General features: G+C 39.7%; 2 protein-coding genes across 2 annotated transcripts; both read left to right on the top strand.

The window, feature by feature from the left end:
- Positions 1–1,782: 1,782 nt before the first annotated feature.
- Positions 1,783–7,435, top strand: csgalnact1b (chondroitin sulfate N-acetylgalactosaminyltransferase 1b). The gene is made up of 9 exons (XM_063490092.1): positions 1,783–2,145; positions 2,219–2,319; positions 2,422–2,600; positions 2,748–2,964; positions 3,423–3,524; positions 4,035–4,216; positions 6,294–6,388; positions 6,470–6,551; positions 7,112–7,435. The coding sequence occupies exons 1-9, from the start codon at positions 1,783–1,785 to the stop codon at positions 7,387–7,389; spliced, it is 1,599 nt and encodes a 532-aa protein (XP_063346162.1). The 3' UTR covers positions 7,390–7,435.
- Positions 7,436–12,747: 5,312 nt separating this feature from the next.
- On the top strand, positions 12,748–17,347 carry LOC134639162 (phospholipid phosphatase 1). The gene is made up of 7 exons (XM_063490253.1): positions 12,748–12,859; positions 13,047–13,243; positions 15,891–16,042; positions 16,141–16,421; positions 16,693–16,750; positions 16,850–17,026; positions 17,111–17,347. The coding sequence occupies exons 1-7, from the start codon at positions 12,834–12,836 to the stop codon at positions 17,234–17,236; spliced, it is 1,017 nt and encodes a 338-aa protein (XP_063346323.1). The 5' UTR covers positions 12,748–12,833; the 3' UTR covers positions 17,237–17,347.
- The last annotated feature ends 1,960 nt before the right edge of the window (positions 17,348–19,307 follow it).

Here is a 19,307-nt window from a genome sequence, read left to right as displayed (position 1 = left end):
TTTCTAAAGGTCAACATATTATGATCTCATACCTACATGTATCTTAACACATAGCGCCTGGATGGACGTGCAAACATAAGTGTCTTTCATAAAATCAGCTTCTACCTGAGTTATAAAGAGCCAACTGTGCTGTGAATAAACTGATTATGGCAGCATGCACACACACACACACACACACATAGGGTGGAGAGAAACACACAGAGAAATGCTTGTTTCTGTCACTTCCCACTTTCTGGGGTTGTGGCAGTCAGGTCAGAGTATTTCTCTTTCTGTGCGTTTTACAGCAACCAAACTAAATCTAACCAGCAGTCCAACAGCAATGAAACGAGGCCACGTGCTGTGGACTAGTAACAAAAACTTGCACTGAAGATAAAAGCATCAAGGTTTTCCTTCATGATTTTATCTCAGTTTCTTTTGGTGCTTTTTCTTTTTTTTCTTTTTTTCTTTTTTTTAAATTATCTATCGACTTGTTTTTTGTCTACTTTATCTGCTGCTGGCACAGGTTTGTCCAGAGGTACACAATCTGCCTCCTTAGATCTGTGTTTGCTTTGATGTTTTACACGTACAGATGTTCTTTATACCTCTAACCAACTCTAGGCTAGGGGTATAAAATACATCATATTTACATAAAATACATCTTATTTTATAGAACACTTCAACCTTCAACAATCCCCTTAGACGTCAAAGGTCATTAGGAGGATTGTTTTTTCCCCTATTTTCTGATGGCAACTTTGTTTGAGGATTTGTTGCTGCATGTTTCAGGCTGGCGTTGGCCTTCGTATTCAGCTGCATTAACTTTGGTGAACTTCAGCTTATCTTAAAACTAGTATTTTCCCCTTCCCTAGCATTAGTTGTACTTTATATGGTGTTACACGTCAGTCAGCATGTTGGCCTTTGAATGTTAGTTAACTCCTAGCACTGCTTCACAGAACTGTGATTGCAGCTGTAGATGAAACTTGTACATGGCCATGTTACAGTGTTGTTTGGCCTTTTTGTGGTGCTGGCCATTAAATTAAGATGATAAGATGTTTTCATGAGTTGTTGTAGGTGCATAAAGGTAAAAGACAGGTAATTTTATCCCATGGCTAGGTGGTTGCAAGGTAATATTATGGCATCATAATATTTCATATCGTTAAGGGCTGTCAGAGGGTTAAGATGTACTTGTGTGCCAACTTTAGCTGTTCAAGTTCTGATCAAGTAGATGGGACTAGATGAGTTAATGGCCAAAGAAGCTACATCTATGAAACTTTTCTGCGATCTTCCTTTTTTCCTCCGACCTGGCAGCTCCGTCTTCAACATCCTTTATCCAACATATCCCCTTTTCCTCCTCTGTGCATATCCAGTCCATCTCAGCCTTGCTTCTCTAACTTTGCCTCCAAAACGCTCAACCTGAGCTGATCCTCTGATATGCTCATTTGTAATCCTGTCGATCCTGATCACTCCCAGTAAAAATCCTATCATTTTCAACTTTGCCATCTCTAGGTCTACCTCCTGTTACTCTAAATAGCCTAAGTGATTGAGAACAACAACTTAAAGTGGTATATTTTTCATTGTAGTGATTTTCAGCACTTCAAGACAAACAGATTTGTTGAAAACAAATGACCATCCAAACCACGTGCCAAGATGCTATCTGAGGATATGAAAGAAGGGGACATCACAAGAAAAGCGGAGGACTAAAAGCCACATGTTTTAATTTATCTTTAGGAACAATGGGTCACTTGTCTTTTCCTAGGTGCGTCTTTAGCCTTAAGTGTTTAGGATTTCCTTAAAAGACAATCCACCATGTTCAAACGGTGGCTGATGGCCCTGGTGGCCCGTGTTGGCCTCATTGTGCTGACCCTCTGCTGTTGCGTGCTGCTGCTGTATCTCCTGGCATGCAAACCTGTATCTCACAGCAGCCAGCAGTCTTTGCCATGGTCTGGAAGTGCCACCAGTAAAGAGAGGTACATGGCTTTACTGCAGGAGAGGGAAGACTCTCACAGACATTATATCAACAGCCTGACAAAGCAAATAGCCCAGCTGAAGGAAGCTCTGCAGGAGAGGACGCAGCAGCTTCAGGAGTCCCTGGATAAAGCTAAAATCAAAGGGATCCTACCTCAGGGTTTGGAGAGTCTGCACAAAACCCCAACGCAGTCTGATCTGAAGGTAGGACAAGAAAATAAATACAATTTGTGTGACATTGTAGCTGTAGTAGTAAATGCTACATGATGTCCTCCAGGAGTTCTTCCGCTCCCAACTGAACCAGGCAGAGGTGAACTCAGGTGTGAAGCTGCCAAGCGAATATGCACTAATTCCTTTTGACACTTTCACCCTGCAGAGGTAAGTGGGACAGCGGCGCAGCAGGAGCCCCCAGGAGCGCTGTGTAGCACTTAAATCTTACCTTATGTTGGCTGTTAAGTGGGGTTTTGTTTTTTCATCCAGCGTGTACCAGCTGGAAACAGGGCTGACCAGGCATCCAGCGGAGAGGCCTGTGAGAAAAGACCACAGAGATGAGCTGATAGGGACTGTGGAAACAGCTCTGCATGTCCTGAATGGACCCGAGCATCACACTGACAACATCAGGAGAAAACACACATTCTCCCCTTCAGATTTTATCCAAGGTGAAAAAGACCTCAGGTTATTCATTCATGTTGTACACACAGCTTCATACACTGCATTAATTTGTTTGCAGAGAGCTAAGAAATTGTAGGAAAATAGTGGCCCAATAAAACAGAATGCATATCATGATGCTTTCTTCTCCATCGCAGGGCTGACTCGCACAGAGCGGGACAGAGGAAGCATTTACGAGCTGACGTTTAAAGGTGACAGTCCACAGGACTTCACGCAGCTTGTACTCTTCAGGCCTTTTGGCCCCGTGATGAAAGTGAAGAGCGAAATTGTGAACACGCAAAGCATCATCATCAACATCATCGTACCTCTGTCCAAGAGGGTGGACACATTCAAACAATTCATCAAAAACTTCAGGTAACATTTAGAAGTAAATTAACAAACAGGCACCCAGTAAACATACTCCACATGGGGCCACAGTGGAAAGACCCCAGTACTGCTCGGAAATGCGGTGAGGAGTTGCTCCACATTTCATGCTGGTTCCAGGGCCACAGTGGGCTTGGCCATAGAAAACCCATATAAGGGTCTCAAAGGGCAAAACTGCTGTGGGGCTTGTGTTTAGACACCAGCTTGGGGTCCACGTGGAATAAGTGTGGGTTCACAGCCCCACAGCTACCCACAGTGGGGGATTTTTGCTGTACATCTGATCCCAGCACAGACATCTGGAGATACATCTGGAAACCAATAAAACTCATTGCCTCTTAGTAAGGAGACAATGCACAGATTTAAAGAGGGCCCTAATTTTAAAAAAGGTCATTTTCAGCTCTGTTTCATTGAAATTTTCCCACATTTGTTCATATGTCTGTTTCATTTAGAGAGGTATGCATCCAGCAGGACGGCAGGGCTCATCTCACCGTGGTCTACTTTGGTCGAGATCAGATAGACGAGGTAAAAGCTGTGCTGGACCAGACCACTAGGTATGTACAAACCATTTCATAGTTCACTCATCATCTAATTTCTAATATCTCATGTCTAATAATGATCGCTTGCAGATTAGTCCAAAGTTGTCTATAACGCTTAAATTTGCAGGAGTTGGAGATTTTTGCATCAATCAGTTATAGTGAAATTGTGACGAGACTCTACAGATTTATGACTCTCATGATAATGTGCACTTGCAAGAAAAATATTAAACTCCCGTTGTCTCTTCAGTCTTAAGAAATGTGTCTGTGCTCGGGCACGAGTGTTTAACGGCTGCAGGCAAACAAAAATAAGTCCTGTGAGGCTTCTGCACCTCCAGGGATACACACATGCTGTGGCTGTGCAGGCTATTGTGGTGTTATCATCACAGCTTGTACATATATATCTGCAGGCTGGTTGTTTTTGGAAACCTTTTCACTCTCAACATTAAAAATCAAAACAGAAATATTAAGACTAATCAAACATCCATTAAAAGTCCTCCTGTTTTCTTTTTCCATCTTTCCCCTCAGAGAGACTCGGTTCAGGAGCTTCACGTTGATCCAGCTGAATGAGGAGTTTTCTCGCGGCCGGGGCTTAGACGTGGGTGCCAGGGCTTGGAGGCGCAGCCAGAACATTCTGCTCTTCTTCTGTGATGTTGACATTCACTTTACAGCTGATTTCTTAACTTCCTGTCGTCTCAATGCAGAACCTGGTGAGAGTCTTAACTTAACACTTCTTTGACCATCTTTGTGGTTTCAAAATTACCCCACAGTTCAATAAGGAGAGATCCCTTTGCAGAACTGAATATGATTTACTAAGATAGAGAAATTAATTGAAGTATTTGGTGATTAGACTTAGATGACCCATCATCTAAGAATCAGGTCTCTCACATCATCTCACAGAATCCCAGCAGTGCTAGGATTTAGCACAGGTGGTGAAGATTAAGACTGAGGCTTGAATGGAGCTCTGACTGAGGTGTCTGTGAGGTGGAGATGGGGAGGAGGTGGGTTGCATGAGAGTCTGTCGGGGATGATAGCAGTGAGCAGAGATTTAAGCCACGGAGAGTAGAGGCTGATTGACTCAAAGAAGATGAACAAGAAGATGACTGGACTGGAGTAATGATGTCAGTATTGAGCCTGACAGTGTGGGAAAGTGGTAGTGATGTATAGACACAGAGACACGGGGCCTAACGCCCAGGAAAGCCAGCAGATGAGTGATTACAGATCCTCCTTATTGAACTTATGCATGAGCTTCATTTTTAGTCTTACTGGGACACTTTTTTGCCACTGTTAGCAAATTTCTGTTCACCTAGGTTTTTGGGTGGTCTCCAAAAAGCTTACCTGCTCCATGTGACACTTCAATAATTTGCTCTGTTGAGCAGGTAGAAAGAATATCTTGCATTTTTGGACAGAATATAGGTAAATTATTGTGGCTGAATCCAAAAAATAAACTGCTACTGTACTGTGTCAGCCAACAACATTAAATTCTAATTTCTATCAGTATCCTTAACACCTCGTGGTGTGTGATTATTAGCTGATGGAGATTCAGTGTCACATCTGCTCTTGCTGCTATGCAACGAGCAGCACGGTCCTGGCCTCATAAATTATGGCCCAGCTCCACTGAGCAGGCATCTGCCAGAGCTAGCATGCTACAGGTGTCTGCACTGTCTGTTCTGAAAAATCACATGGGCACAGCTATCAAACAAGAAGAGGCAATAAAGAGGTTAAGGTAAATAGGTTTGAAATTTAAAAAAAGTTTTTTGTTTATCGATTTGGCTAATAAGGACAAGATTTACAAACGTTGACCCTTGGAGATTCATAAGCTCTGCTGGCAAAATTTCATTTTTTTTAATCCACTGTGTAAGTAACAGTCAGCTTATATGGGTGTTAACTTTTAGTAAATAAATGATTGATGAATAGTCATTACTGTCATTTTGGGGGGTAACAGAACTCGTGTCTGCTTTGAGAAATATGAAACTTTTTGGATTTGGTCTCAGTCTTTGTGGCATTTCTGATATTTCTGGAAGTTTGTTAGCAGTCTCTTATTATAGCACTGAAGTGTGATTCTCTGGAAATTGTGTTCTTTCATTTCTTTGTTCAGACTTGCTGGTTATCGCTTTCCATACCAACCACACAGTTCTTTTCACTCCAATGAAACCCTCTGTTGCTGCCAGTAAAGAAAAATCCATCTCTCCCATCACTGCCAAAGTTTTTTTTTTTACAGCAAAAAACCGAGAGTGAGAGAGACCCACTGGTCACCAAGTGTTAAAAATAGAAAATGTGCATGCCTCAGCTTGAATCATTAGGTGAAATATTAAAATCATTGTTTTATTAGTGTTTTACACTTCCTGTTTTTTGTTTGTAGAAGTGTGACATGTTTGGTGATGGATGGTAAAAGGCTGCACAATCAGATTACTAAGAAATATTATATTATTTGTAATATTACTATTACTACTATATTACAATTATTAAAGCAGATCACATTTTGAAAAGATTGTTATATAATTAGGATTACTTAATTATCTCTTTACAGATGGTCAGTTTTAAGATTATGAGCTGCTTCAAGAAAAACCATCTTTTTGAACTTTGTTGTGGGGGTTTATTTATTTCCATACAGAGTGCAGGAAATTCATTGTTTGAGTTCAAGGTAATATTTATATGAGATTATTTAAATTAGATTACATACTTTTGTAATACTCTATGCTATATAAAATGCACACTAAATGACTGTAAATATTTTAAAGTAACCTGTCGCAGGATTCAGTGTGTCTGTTTAAACTGTTCTTGTAGGTAAGAGGGTGTACTACCCAGTGCTCTTCAGCCAGTACAACCCATCTGTCATCTACAGAAATCAGACGCTCCTGCCTTCACTTCAGCAGCAGCTGGTAGGTTAATACAACACGCAAACAGCTCAGTTACAGCAAATATCATCCTGAGGTGATTTCTGGCTGCTCCTCTTCCCTCAGGTGATAAGGAAGGAGAGTGGATTCTGGCGTGACTTTGGGTTCGGCATGACATGCCAGTACAGGTCTGATTTCATCAACATAGGTAAAGACAGATATATTAATTTCATGTGAAGGAACAGAATAAAGTTAAATGTTACTGCTCAACTAAAGATAAGCCTTTAAAAAAAAAAAATAAAAATAAAGTTCAGGGTTAACAAAATCCCTCAAATTTATTCACAAGAAACCCCTGTGAAAGGTTTTTCTTTTAAAGATGTTAATTGTTTTACATGAATGCACACAGTAATACAGAAAGCCTCGGGCAGTGGAGCATTACAAGATAGCAAACCAGAGTTTTTTACATAGTAAAATAGTAAAAATGTCAAGTTCACTTTTATAGAATGTTAGAAAAACGGGTTCGATATTTTAGGTTAGATATTTCTTATACATATAATCTGCCGAGGAGCTTAACTGCTTTTCATTTATGTTAAAATAACCAAAACTGAACTTTACCTGATTAACCAGTTAATTGACTAGTCAGCTTCAGATCTGCTTTAAATTTTGGTTGATTGGGCTGTTAAAAAAAAAGACAGTCATGGGCAGTAGAAGTCAAATTATTAGCAACTTCTTGATTTAATCCAGCCTTGGGATTTTATCTCCTGTCAGGTGGTTTTGATCGCAGCATCAAAGGTTGGGGCCTGGAGGACGTGCACCTGTACAGGAAGTACCTTCACAGTAAGCTGATGGTGATTCGCTTTCCAACTCGCAGTCTTTTCCATTTGTGGCACGAGAAGAGCTGTGCAGATGAGCTTCCTCCAGACAAGTACAAGATGTGTATGCAGACAAAAGCCATGAGCGAAGCTTCGCACAGCCAGCTGGGGGAGCTCTTCTCCAAACAAGAGATTCAAGTTCACGCTCAGAAACAGATGAAACGAGGAACTTAATGAAAAAAGTTAGTTTATATAATAAAAACATTATAATTCACTGATAAAGAGGATGTTTTGTGATGAGTTCATGATGAGATTCATGTTATGTTTTGTGTTGATAAAACTGAGACATCTTATCTGCCTGTCTCCTGTGTGTTTTTTTCCTTATCTAATAAGTTTCTTTCGGCGTGGTTACTGTAAGTTTCTTCAGCAAAAGATGCAATGACAAAAAGCATCTGTTTGTTGAAAGGACATAAAGAATCACATGTTTCATTTGAGTTTTTTAAAGCAAAAATCAAAAATTTAATTATTATTATTACCAATAAAACACTTCTATAGACTCTCTCTTAAGATTTATTTTTGGGCTTTTCAGCCTTTATTTGACAGTTCAGCAGTGAAGAGTAGACAGGAGAGCGACCTGGGGAAGACACACAGGATATGGGTGCTGGTCAGACCCAGCCCACTCTATGGCATACAGGCACCTGCTCAACCAGTGACCTAAACTGCTGCCCTGTAGCACAAGCTGAACTGCCAGCATTAACTGTGTCTTTGTTTGAAATATTTCATTTTTCTCCCCGATTTTTTGCGTTTGGCAAACAACTTTAAGGTGCTTTGCCACTTTCTTCTGATCTTTTTTCTGATCTTTCTTACTTAACCGTCTTAAAAGGAAAGAAAAAAAAAGGAAAAACGGGGTTTGGGGATCACTGTAATTAAGAGTTTCGCTAGTTAAACAGGATTGACAGATCAAAACTTTTTATTTTATCCAATGTTTTGCAAAACACGGAAACCAAAACATGAAATATATCACAAATAGTATTAAGATAAATTATAGGCAACTTAACCTGACTGAGGGAGAAAAACCCCCAAAACAAATATGAGAATCCATGAAGTCTATGAAAGAAATTCATACTGCAGACTGCTGTCATATCCAGTTATGGCCCCATTTGCTTACGGTCAGATCCAAAGGCCCTGGTGCTATAACCACTGATCTCTGTGGCCTGTTCATGAAACAGATCTGCTCTCTCTCTGGTCCTCATTTGCCACACCTTATTGCCACAGCTGAACAGCATTCTGTGTTGTGTGGTTGCAGGAGTATTGCTGGTCAGTGTGAACTTCACGTGATCTTAAAAGATGAAACCTGTCAGACCTGTTCTGCTCTGTTTAGCTAAACTTGCCTATATGTTGGGGAAAACGTTTATAAGGGTTTATAAGTGTTTATAAGTGTTTTCTGCAGTTTCACTTACCTTTTTCACAGCGCTCTGCATTTAATCATTAGCTGTTAATAATCTCCAGCTCTTTTCCAAAGTGTGTCTTTTATCCTGTCACCCACCCCTCCCACCCCCAACCAGTCACAGGAAATGGCTGCCACTCCCTGAGCCTGGTTCTGCTGGTGATTTGTTCCTGTTAAAAGGAATAAATCTGTTGTGAAATATAAATGAAACTGAATGAAATTGAATCTGTTCTGTAGCCCACCAGGGAGCTTAAGCATTGTATTTTTCTTCCTAGTAAGAGTGGGGGGATCTTGCTTGTTGGAGACCCTGATGTCTATCTGTTTTCCTTTTCTTTGTTTACTTACTTTAATATTTTAAAGTGGTTGTAAATAAATGTTTTGTGGAGGTTTTTGTAGCACCTCTTGCTACAACTTGCTAAACGTAGGCTTTTAAGCGAGAGGTTGTAACACCTCATCTTTAAGATAAAGGAGCGTCCAGGAAATTAGGAAATGATTTATAATGCTTTACAGGGATATTGTGTGTATCACGGCAGCACAAAGCTACCATGTTTCTTGAAAGATAAGGATTTTTGGTAATTTTACAGCCAAAATGATAAAATAAGTCCAGGTAATGTTTGAAATATGTGGGTTTTAAAGGGTTATGGTGAAATAAGGCTTAGGGTGTAATGACACTTGTCACAGCTTGCAGTTATTCACACTACCAAGCTTTAGTTCTGAGTACAGTTCAGCTAATGTGACTTTAAAAAAAGGTCTCTGTAGTGAAAATCAGACCGATTTATTTTGTTCGGTCAGGTGAGTCTTTGCACTAAAATACAGATGGTATTTAAAAATTACATTAAACTGCCAAGTAAATATACTTCAAAACTGCTGGAAACAGGGGAAACTATGTAAACAATGTGATCCTACACAGACTGATATTCCAGTAACACTGTGAGGAATCTTGGAGTCGTTTTTGACCCAGAAGTGTCCTTCAATGCACATATTAAACAAATATGTAGGACTGCTTTCTTCCATTTTCGCAATATCTCCAAAATGAGAAACATCCTGTTTCAGAATGACACAGAATGAAAAACTAGTTCATCCATTTATTACTTCTAGGCTGGACTACTGTAATTCATTATTGTCAGGATGTCCTAAAAACTCCCTGAAAAGCCTTCAGTTAATCCAAAATGCTGCAGTAAGAGTACTGACAGGGACTAGAAAGAGAGAGCATATTTCTCCTACACTGGCTTCTCTTCATTGGCTCCCCGTTAAATCCATATTCAAATTTGAAATCCTTCTCATCACATACTAGCTCTTGAATAATCAGGCTCCATCATATCTTAATGACCTTACAGTACCGCATCACCCAATTAGAGCACTTTGCTCTCACACTGCAGGCTTGCTTATGGTTCCTAGAGTATTTAAAAGTAGAGCCTGAGGCAGAGCTTTCCGCTTTCAGACCCCTCTCCCATATCCAGCTTCTAGTTTGGATTCAGCAGACAGACATCGCCTCTACTTTTAAGTTTAGGCTTAAAACTGTCCTTTTTGACAAAACTTTTACTTGGGGCTAGAGCTGGGCGATATAAGATTTTTTCATATCACGATATGTTTTTTTCATTTCAGGCGATAACGATATATATCACGATATAAGCCAAATAACTAGATTTGTAAGATTTAAATGTGCCGTTGCTCACAAGTAAAATGTGAAATAATCAGCAGCTTGTCTTGATTTTAATATTTATTTCCCATAATATAGTTCAACAGGGTAGATGTACTTAAGGAACATGAGACTTTTTCAGATAAATAAAGGCAAATATTGCAAACTACACAAAAGGCAGCCGCTAAAGCGTTTAAGTTTCAAAATAGAACAAACAAAACAGACTACTAAATTGTCAATTCCACTTAGAAACAAAATATTAATTCTAAAAATAAATCTTAGTTTGTTTTACAGAACAACAGACAAAATTAACTAACTTTTGTCAATATCAAATAAACTGAGAACTAAAAGGAAATTTTCAATCTCTCCTTGTTGTATAGCTTTCTGAACTTTCTGAATCCTTTATCATCCGCAACTGAAAATAGTTGTGGATGATTACTATACCTTTCTAATGTGATGTTGTTGTCCCTGGCTCTCTTTCTCTCTCTCTCTGTTCCTGTGCTACTGCGAGTGTAACTACCGCCCCTCCCCCCTCTTCCCAGCGCAAAGCACAAGGCTCGCGTGCGGAGTGAAGCGAAAAAAAAAGTGCGAGAGAGAGGGTGAGAGAAGGAAAGAAAAAAACAAACCCACGGCTCGCGATAAGGAGCCAGCTCGCGTCGTTCACGTCAAAAATCCGGCTCTAAGAGCCATTTCGTTCGCGACCGACACATCACTATGAAACACCTTCGCACTACAGAACTTCTATGGCCCTTCCGTTCGACAATCTCTCCGGCATTGGAACCATCATCTCTTTTCTCTTCGGTAACCTGGTCACCCACGCTCTCGGTTGATTTTTCTCTAGTTTGCACACTCATTTCCTCCATTACCGGGGCGGCACGGCTGCTGGCTGCTTCCCAAACAACTACACATGTGTGGCTTGGCACTTGTGCTGTACGTAACAAGTTACGTGACATGACGCTGCGGCTGTGATTGGTTCGGCTCTGCGCTACTTAATTTGGATTGGCTGTTCTTCTTTTCTTTTTCTTTTTTTAAGAGGGCAAGAGAGAGATGAGGTCTATCTCAATAGTTTAATTTTTCTATCGAGAAAAAGTTATATCGCAATACATATCGTTATTCTTCTATCGCCCAGCTCTACTTGGGGCTGGATCGGGTGACCCTGAATCCTCCCTTAGTTATGCTGCAATAGGTCTGGGCTGCTGGGGGATTCCCATGACGCATTGAGTGTTTCACCTGGAGTCGCCTTTTTTACTCACTATGTGTTTATGCACCTCTCTGTCATTATTAATCACTGGCTGTCTTCCACATTGCTTCTTTTTTTTTTCACTCCTCTTGTCACTTAACAGAACAGGTCTATTTTAACTTTGCAAAGTTCCTATTTATGTAGCAATTTTGGTTCTGGGTCCTCCCCAACTCCTGAAAGTGAGTAAGGGAAATGAAGAGCCAAAAACTATCCCTAAAGTTCCCTGCAGTTTTCCAAGAAAACCCCAAAACACTAAACAAGGAAAACAGTACAACGCTGTATGTTCGAGGAAGAAGTATTTCCTATGTTTTGATCCAAAAGGAAATGTGTTTTGGTTCTCTTTCAAATGCTTGCTACACACTACACTCAACCCGAGGAAGCTCCCTGATGCAGCAGGGTCACCTGCTAGTTCATGAAATCATTGTATGATAAGTTTTACTCTTCTTGGGACCACAATTTAAGAAATGAACATCATACTGTAGTAAAGAATACTTAGAACTAAGGACTGAAACGATCAATTCACCAGGAAAAGGATTTACTGAGATCGCAAATCAAGGGAGAAGTAGGGTGATTCTACTCACAGACCCTTAAACGCCACAGAGGAGGAATACAAGGATAAACCCTGCTGCATCAGATCAATATGTTTGACCAATTAGGCCTAAGGAAGCTCTCTCCTATTAATAGCAGTGGCGTTGTAACCTCATTACAGCTCCTGAGGGAGGAGCAGCTCTGTATCGGCCCATGACTGGCGCAGAGAGCACAGGCACGCCATAGGTCTAAGATTCCTATTACCGCTTCCACGTTGAGTGCTGCCTTCAAGTACCCTTCGGAAATTCAACAAAATGTTTCCAAGGGCAAAAAGAGATTCTAAACTCCTCGTGGTGTTTTCTTAACTTAACAGGACTTTAGTCTGTTTGCCCCTGTCTGTATATTTTTACTTCTTTTGATATCCTGTTAATTAAATAAATAATCTGTCACCAGTTAGAACTTTTCAGATTTGCATTAAACAACCCTAAAACCAGTTAAACAAACTTTCAGCTCTATTGGTTTTTGTTGCGATTTAGGTCTCAAGCCCCTCAAAACTCCTAAAGACAGGAGGGGAGGAAACATTATTACAAACATTATTTATATGCTGATTAATTATCCTCTTAAATTGTCGTTAAAATAGCCGAATTCGATTCTTATGTATCGGTAGGCCTAAATGGCGGATTAAGCGAAATTACATTTTTCCCAGCTGTCAGTGAAGGCATCTTTAATCACAACTGGAGAGAGGCGCTTGTGTCACAGCGTCACCGGTAATATTTCATCTGGGGACTGGAGGGTATTATGAGCCGAAGAAATCCCGCTGAGTTATGATGGTTTGTGAGCAGCTCAAAGGGTGAGAGGCTCGTCACGTGTGTGGTGGTGTTTTTAGATTAGATTTAGCCTTTAGTTAAGTGTCTTCTTCTTCTTCTTCCTTTTTTAAAAACTCCCAGAGTATATTTTACCTCCCCGGTAGATTTAGAAGCTCCTTGGCAGTTCCAGGATAATGACCCTGGTGTGTTTTAATTTTCTGGACTGAGTAGCGAGACATGTGCAGCAGATAGGCTGCATCTCGTCACTCCAAAAAGCAGCCGACGGCCGATCAGCAGCCGAAACAGTCGGGACTGTCCATTTAATCTAAAGGCAGAAACCCCCAGAGCAAGAAGAGCAAGAAGGAGCAACATGTTTGAATCCACGGGAATCCCTCTCATCGCGCTGGATGTCGCGTGTCTTATCCTGGGTATGTAAATCCGATTCTGTCCTAACCTGAACACATCTTTTAAACTCTTTATTCATCGGCTACCAATAACTAACAAAAAAGTTTGTTTCGTAGGGTTTGTTTTTACATCAAACAGAATTTAAAGGAGTGATCTGTCAGAGAGGCGTTGCATAAAGTTGATGTCAAAGCAAATCTATTCAAATGATATTATGTAAATGCTCATGGGAAGGCTTGAGGTTTAGGTAACCTGGCAGGAAAATGGAAAAAGGGCGATAAAGTCCCACCCTGTTTGTGTTTCCCGAGCAAAGCCATATTTTTAGCCCACTGTTTGGAATGTAATCATAGCACAGAGGCTGGTGCACGTCTGCGAAAGGGATCCGACAGTGCTGAGATAATCATGCAATAAAAGACAATGACTGAAGTTTTAGTGATAGCTGTAAAAGCCTTGAACCTTGTATCTGGGACACTCACTTCAGTTTGATATTTGCCGTGTTTGATAAGGACAGATACAGGCAGACACTCAAGCCCTTCCCTGTGCTTACAAGGCACTCCTGCTTCACTGCTTAGTCAGGGTCTTGTGGTTGACTGTGCAATGCTGAGTCGTACATCTCATTGCTTGTTTTGTTTTGGAGCTGGCACCAGTCAGACTGGAAAAACTGAGTCTCTGATTTTTACCCTGTTTTTAATTCTTAAACAGAACTTATAATTGAAAGAAATATTGAAATCCATTTATTTACGTGAAATGAGTGAAATACCTGCCTTTAAGGTGTACTGCAGTAAAAGCATCCATGGCATGCAAAACAGTAACAATACTGGATGCATCATTGTATAAGCAGCATTTGAATGCTGTGTTAAAAGTAGGACTGAGCAACTCTGTGCACTGATTACAGAGGTTTTTTTTTTTACAGTTATCAAACAAACTGTTTATCTCTGAAATAACATATAGCGTATTATGCTCATACTTCAATAAGGTGCATGTGTGTATATAGTCTTATATATCTAGACTACATGCAGGCCTGTGAAAAACTAACTACACCCTTCCTGCTTCCTAGGAGTTAAGATGGTAATGCACTTGATTAATCGCTCTTCAGTAAGTGTGAGCATCTCTTTAAAAGCAGAAGTTTTGTCATTCTGCTGCTCTGGAGCAATCAGCTGTATACATTGCTCAAGTCTTGGAGTGAAGTGGAGCTTCTGACAAATTCACGTTTATGTCAAACTGTGAAAATTCTCCCAAAATCCAAGAGCTTAGACTCTTAGACTCTCCAGGTCTAATTTAGCATGTTAAGCTCTAAAGTTCACGATGGTGGGGATGCCAGTTTAACTGACTGGTTGATCAGGTGACCATATGGCACTAGGACCTGGGCATTTTGCAGTCATTGAGTTGACAGCAAACACGTCTGTGTTTTGGAGCGAGGCCATTTGTCATGCAACAGGACACTGATCACAGTCACAGCAGCAATTCTACAACAGAAAGGCTGAAAAAGAACCAAGGGTCAAGGTTGTTGCAGTGGCCCAGGTAAAGTTCAAACTGAATGAAATGCTTGGCGAGACTTTAAGAGAGCTGTGCATAAACAAATACCTGCACACTTCAATAAACTGAAGCAATGTTGACTAAAGTTAATCCACAATGATGTGAAAGACTAAAAACCCTAGCCTGGCTATTAAATCTACATTTTTTTGCCATTAAATTATTGACTGTTGTCCTTGTCTTTATAGATGTTTGCATCTTATTTGCTCTTTGTGAGTGCTGGCAGGTATTTAATTCTTAGGTTTTTCAAAATGAAAATCTGAGATATAAATCCCTGACAAAGATTAAGATGTTTGTACTAACTAACGAAAACGAAACAGTACACTTTTAAACTGTACTGTACTTTTAAACAGATTTCAACCTGATGTCAACGAAGAAGACAGAAAATGAACAAACTGGTTAATGAACTGGTTCCTTATTTTATTGTTTGATGTGCGTAATTAAAATTTCTGCACGATTATACCTCATATGTCCTGAACAGTAAGTTCAAGTTTATTCAGGATTTCAAAACAATTTACTTTGTGCTTCAGTGACTCTATATTTGGTCATTTAGCCTAAAAGCATCAATACCAATGATTCCTCAGTCTTCATGTTTGGAAATATGCCTGTTACTGCATTACTGTTTTCAGTTTAGCCAAGAGGCGGTGCAGTTTTGTAATGTCTAAAGAAGCCACAGGGGAAGGGAAGAGCACAAGTCAGAGCACGTTTCATATGTTATGGTGTTCTCTGTACAGATTAACATCATGGGTTCAGTGTTTAACGCTAAACATGTGACTTACATGCCAATAAAAATGGTCTTCCTGCTGTATATTCACAGATTTGCCTGGTTACTTTTTGAAAAATGTTTTTGCAGTAATTCAAGGCCTCAGGCAGTTAATTATGAAATGGTATGCCCTTTTTGGGGGGAGTACAAAGGGAAATCTCACAATGAAGAAGTGTTGAAAGTGTCTCTTCGAGAAGAAAGATTGTCTGTGTGATCCAGACAGATCATGTTTCCTGTGTCTGAATCATAACACTTTTTAAAGGATTGTATAGCAGCAGCATTGCCTCTTCACTCCCTTTGTCAGTATGATGCAAATATTAATGACATAAGATGAGCTGAAACCTGAAATTGTTCCATTTGCTCCATTTTATTTTTAGTTGGGCTTCCATTTTTTATCCTTACCCCGAAACACAGCCCTTTCAAACGGGGTTTCTTCTGTAACGATGAGTCCATCAGGTACCCGCTCAAAGAGGACACCATATCCTACCAGCTGCTGGGAGGAGTCATGATCCCCTTCACACTGATTGTAGTAAGTCAGGAGTATTCTTCTACGACAAAAGCTTCTTATTTTGCCTTTGGTCAACATGTGTGACTATTTTTCCTCCCACTTTTGATCTTCTTCCCCAGATCGTATGTGGAGAGTGCCTTTCTGTTTACCTGTCGCGCGTCAGGAACCAGTCTTTGGGGACCAAGTATATTTCATGTGTTTACAAAGCTGTGGGGAGCTACGTGTTTGGAGCTGCTGCCAGCCAGTCTCTGACGGACATAGCCAAATACTCCATTGGTCGTTTGAGGCCAAACTTCCTGGCTGTATGCAACCCAGTGTGGGATCGTATCAACTGCAAAGCTGGTGGATACATCGTGAACTTCACCTGCAGCGGGGATGAATTTCTGGTGGATGAAGCCAGGTAAAGATCCTGAGCACAAACCAAATGAAACATATTTGATTTAATGTGGTGTGATTGTTGCAGTGGATTTGCCCTATATTTTTTTGTACTGTTTAGCATTTGCTGTTTACAAGTGAGATATGAAATACACCCACATTAATAATAATTACTGTGTACAACAGGACAGTTTTAGACACTAATTATGACAGAAGGACTTTGTTATAAACCAAAAACATAAAAGGCTGATTTTTTTTCTTCTTCTAAATTTCAATTTCTCGTTTATTTATTGTAGACTGTCCTTCTACTCTGGTCATTCATCCTTCTCTATGTACTGCATGCTGTTCCTTGTTGTAAGTATATATTGTCTTTAATACAAACTGATTTGTTGCTTTGTTAAAGAGGAGATAGAAATACTAAAATCTTTGGTATTTGCTCTCTTGCTACTGTAGCTATACATTCAAGCCCGGCTGAGGTCACAATGGGCGAGGCTTTTGCGTCCCACCATTCAGTTCTTCCTGATTGCTACTGCAGTGTATGTGGGTCTATCTCGGGTGTCCGATTACAAACATCACTGGAGTGATGTGCTCGCTGGCCTTCTGCAGGGCGGGATAGTGGCTGTTCTAACAGTAATTTTCATGTTATTATTCTTTTTTAAATATTTCTAGTACATTTACAATACTAGAGTACTAACTTTCTCACGTTTCCTGCAGGTTTTCTGTGTCGCCAACTTCTTTTCACAACCAGTGGAGCCAGTGGTGACACAGGAGGAAGAAGCCTCACACGCCAGTTTACAGGACAACCCTTCCAATGGGAACCACTATGGCAGCACTGACTGAACATGAGGCCCAACAGACAGTACAGTGTGGGGACCTCTATCCTTTAAATCCATGGAACTCAAGAATTTGTTTTAAATTGCTGTCCGTTTTTTGTGTGCATGTCTTGAACACGTTTTGCCACCATGAAGTAGCCATTGCAACAGCCTGCAGGCTTTAGCTGCTACCTAGTGTAGCCATGAAACTTTGGTCACAGGAAGAAAATGCACTACAGAGGATGAGACTTGCATCGCAAAGGAAGCATGACTTCCTGGCGAGTCTTAGTTAAATCCAACATAATGCTGTTTATTATGCAGCCGTAAAACAAAACACAGCATGTTGGGTTTAAGTTATTTTTATGTTTTAATTTACAGTGTGAGCTTCTGGAAATGTGGTTACTCTTGCGTATTGGTTTAATGCTGCCATCATGAATGAATGGAATTCCTTTTGCCCAGAATATAAAGAGTGTCTGTGTGTGCACTGCAAGCAGGCGTTTAGAGGCCTGAAACCTGTGAATAAGAAAACCAAGACTGCCCTTAAAATAGAGTGAACTGAGATATCTTGTGCTCATCCTATGTTTATTTTTGCCTTAGAGTTTTGCTGCTACCTGCTGTTAAGTAATTTCCCCAATATAATTTAATCTATGTAAAATACAGTTTATTGACTTTTTTTGTTTCTTTTATAGATTGTATAAATTGCTTATGTTTCTGTCCACATTTAAGCTTTTAAAAGTACCGTTTCCAGTACTGGGAAGAAATGAGACAAATAATAAAGAAAATGTCATTTTGCTACTTTGAATCAAAGAAAATAAGCTAATCCTTTTATGCCTTATCTGTTCAAAAATACAGGGTAGATATAATGCGAGTAACTAGTGACTTGTGAATTTATTTATTTATTTTACAAAAGTAGACTAACTTGCTGCTGCAGAGTAGCTAATTTAATGTCTTGAGAAAATAAAAGGACTGAAAAAGAGGGAAGGAATAGAGTGATGATGATTTGGAAGCAAAAAAAAATAAAAAATTAGAATCCACACTAAAACCTAAAAGTTATTAATACAAAACACTGGCTTGGCTTGTCATTTAGTCAGTGTAGGTGACCTTTTAAACCGCAAGTATGCAAATGTAGAGGATTTTATCAAAGGATACTTGTTTTCCAAGTGATGTCATGGATATGTGGATATATAGGGTAAGCACCAGTAAGCATGCTAACAGGCAGACTATCACTACACATTTGTCACCCGTGCTGCAAATGACTGAGGTAAGAATGTTCTTTAGAGTTGAAATCCCATTAACCTGATTTAATTACCTGCATGCTAGCTAGTTCTTTAGCACTCTGTAATAGCAGTAGAACACACAAATATCAGCTCAGATGTACTAAAGTTGTTTAATTTTGGTTTGTGATCCTAAATAGGGTAAATCACCTCATTTATGCACTTGCTAATAGTTAAATAAATAATTAAAGTATTATCTTAATCTCAGTGCAAAAGCAGCTACAGTATGTTTGCATCATAAGGACATTTGTGATTCTTTGTGGTGAACTAAAAACATTTCTAAATGAAGATGAGAGCAGGAGAGGTCTCTGATGGAAGTAAGGTCAAAGTGGACAACAAATTAAAATGTGGTTCCACCCGTCCATTAGTTATAGACTAAACTAGTTAATTATTAGTTAATTATCAAATTAGACAAAAGAGTTGTGGCTAACTGGAGTTTTAACGTATTAACACACTCTGTGTGGTGGTTAACACATTTACCTTACATGCAAAAGAGAGACTTAGAGACTTAGAGCTTTTTATTGTCATTGTGCAGTTTCTTGCACAGCGAAATTGGGTAGCTGGGCCACAAAGGTGCAAAAGTTAGAAGAAGAGAAACCAATATACAACAAGGGGAAAATAAATAAATAAAATAAAATAAAAAGCAATGTATATGTATACATATATGTGAGTGAAACTATATACTTGGTGTATGTGTAAGAAACACTGAAACAGAAACATTGTGGGTCTGTATACAAGGGCAGTTATATAATATAATAAATAAGGGTGGAGGGGCTATGGTCATTTAGGGTGGAGATGGTATGTCTGTGAAGGTTCTCAGTCATC

The sequence above is a fragment of the Pelmatolapia mariae genome, linkage group LG12 (assembly GCF_036321145.2).
Source record: "Pelmatolapia mariae isolate MD_Pm_ZW linkage group LG12, Pm_UMD_F_2, whole genome shotgun sequence".
Taxonomy (NCBI): Eukaryota; Metazoa; Chordata; class Actinopteri; order Cichliformes; family Cichlidae; genus Pelmatolapia; species Pelmatolapia mariae.
This window is presented reverse-complemented; position numbering and strand designations above follow the sequence as displayed.

Excerpts from the sequence above, each read along its gene's own strand:
- csgalnact1b (XM_063490092.1), top strand. The coding sequence starts at position 1,783 with ATGTTCAAACGGTGGCTGATGGCCCTGGTGGCCCGTGTTGGCCTCATT. Across the intron at positions 3,525-4,034 it reads GTGCTGGACCAGACCACTAG|AGAGACTCGGTTCAGGAGCT; the intron begins GTATGTACAAAC and ends CTTTCCCCTCAG. Across the intron at positions 6,552-7,111 it reads GTCTGATTTCATCAACATAG|GTGGTTTTGATCGCAGCATC; the intron begins GTAAAGACAGAT and ends ATCTCCTGTCAG.
- LOC134639162 (XM_063490253.1), top strand. The coding sequence starts at position 12,834 with ATGATGGTTTGTGAGCAGCTCAAAGG. Across the intron at positions 12,860-13,046 it reads GTTTGTGAGCAGCTCAAAGG|CGAGACATGTGCAGCAGATA; the intron begins GTGAGAGGCTCG and ends TGGACTGAGTAG. Across the intron at positions 16,043-16,140 it reads TCCCCTTCACACTGATTGTA|ATCGTATGTGGAGAGTGCCT; the intron begins GTAAGTCAGGAG and ends CTTCTTCCCCAG.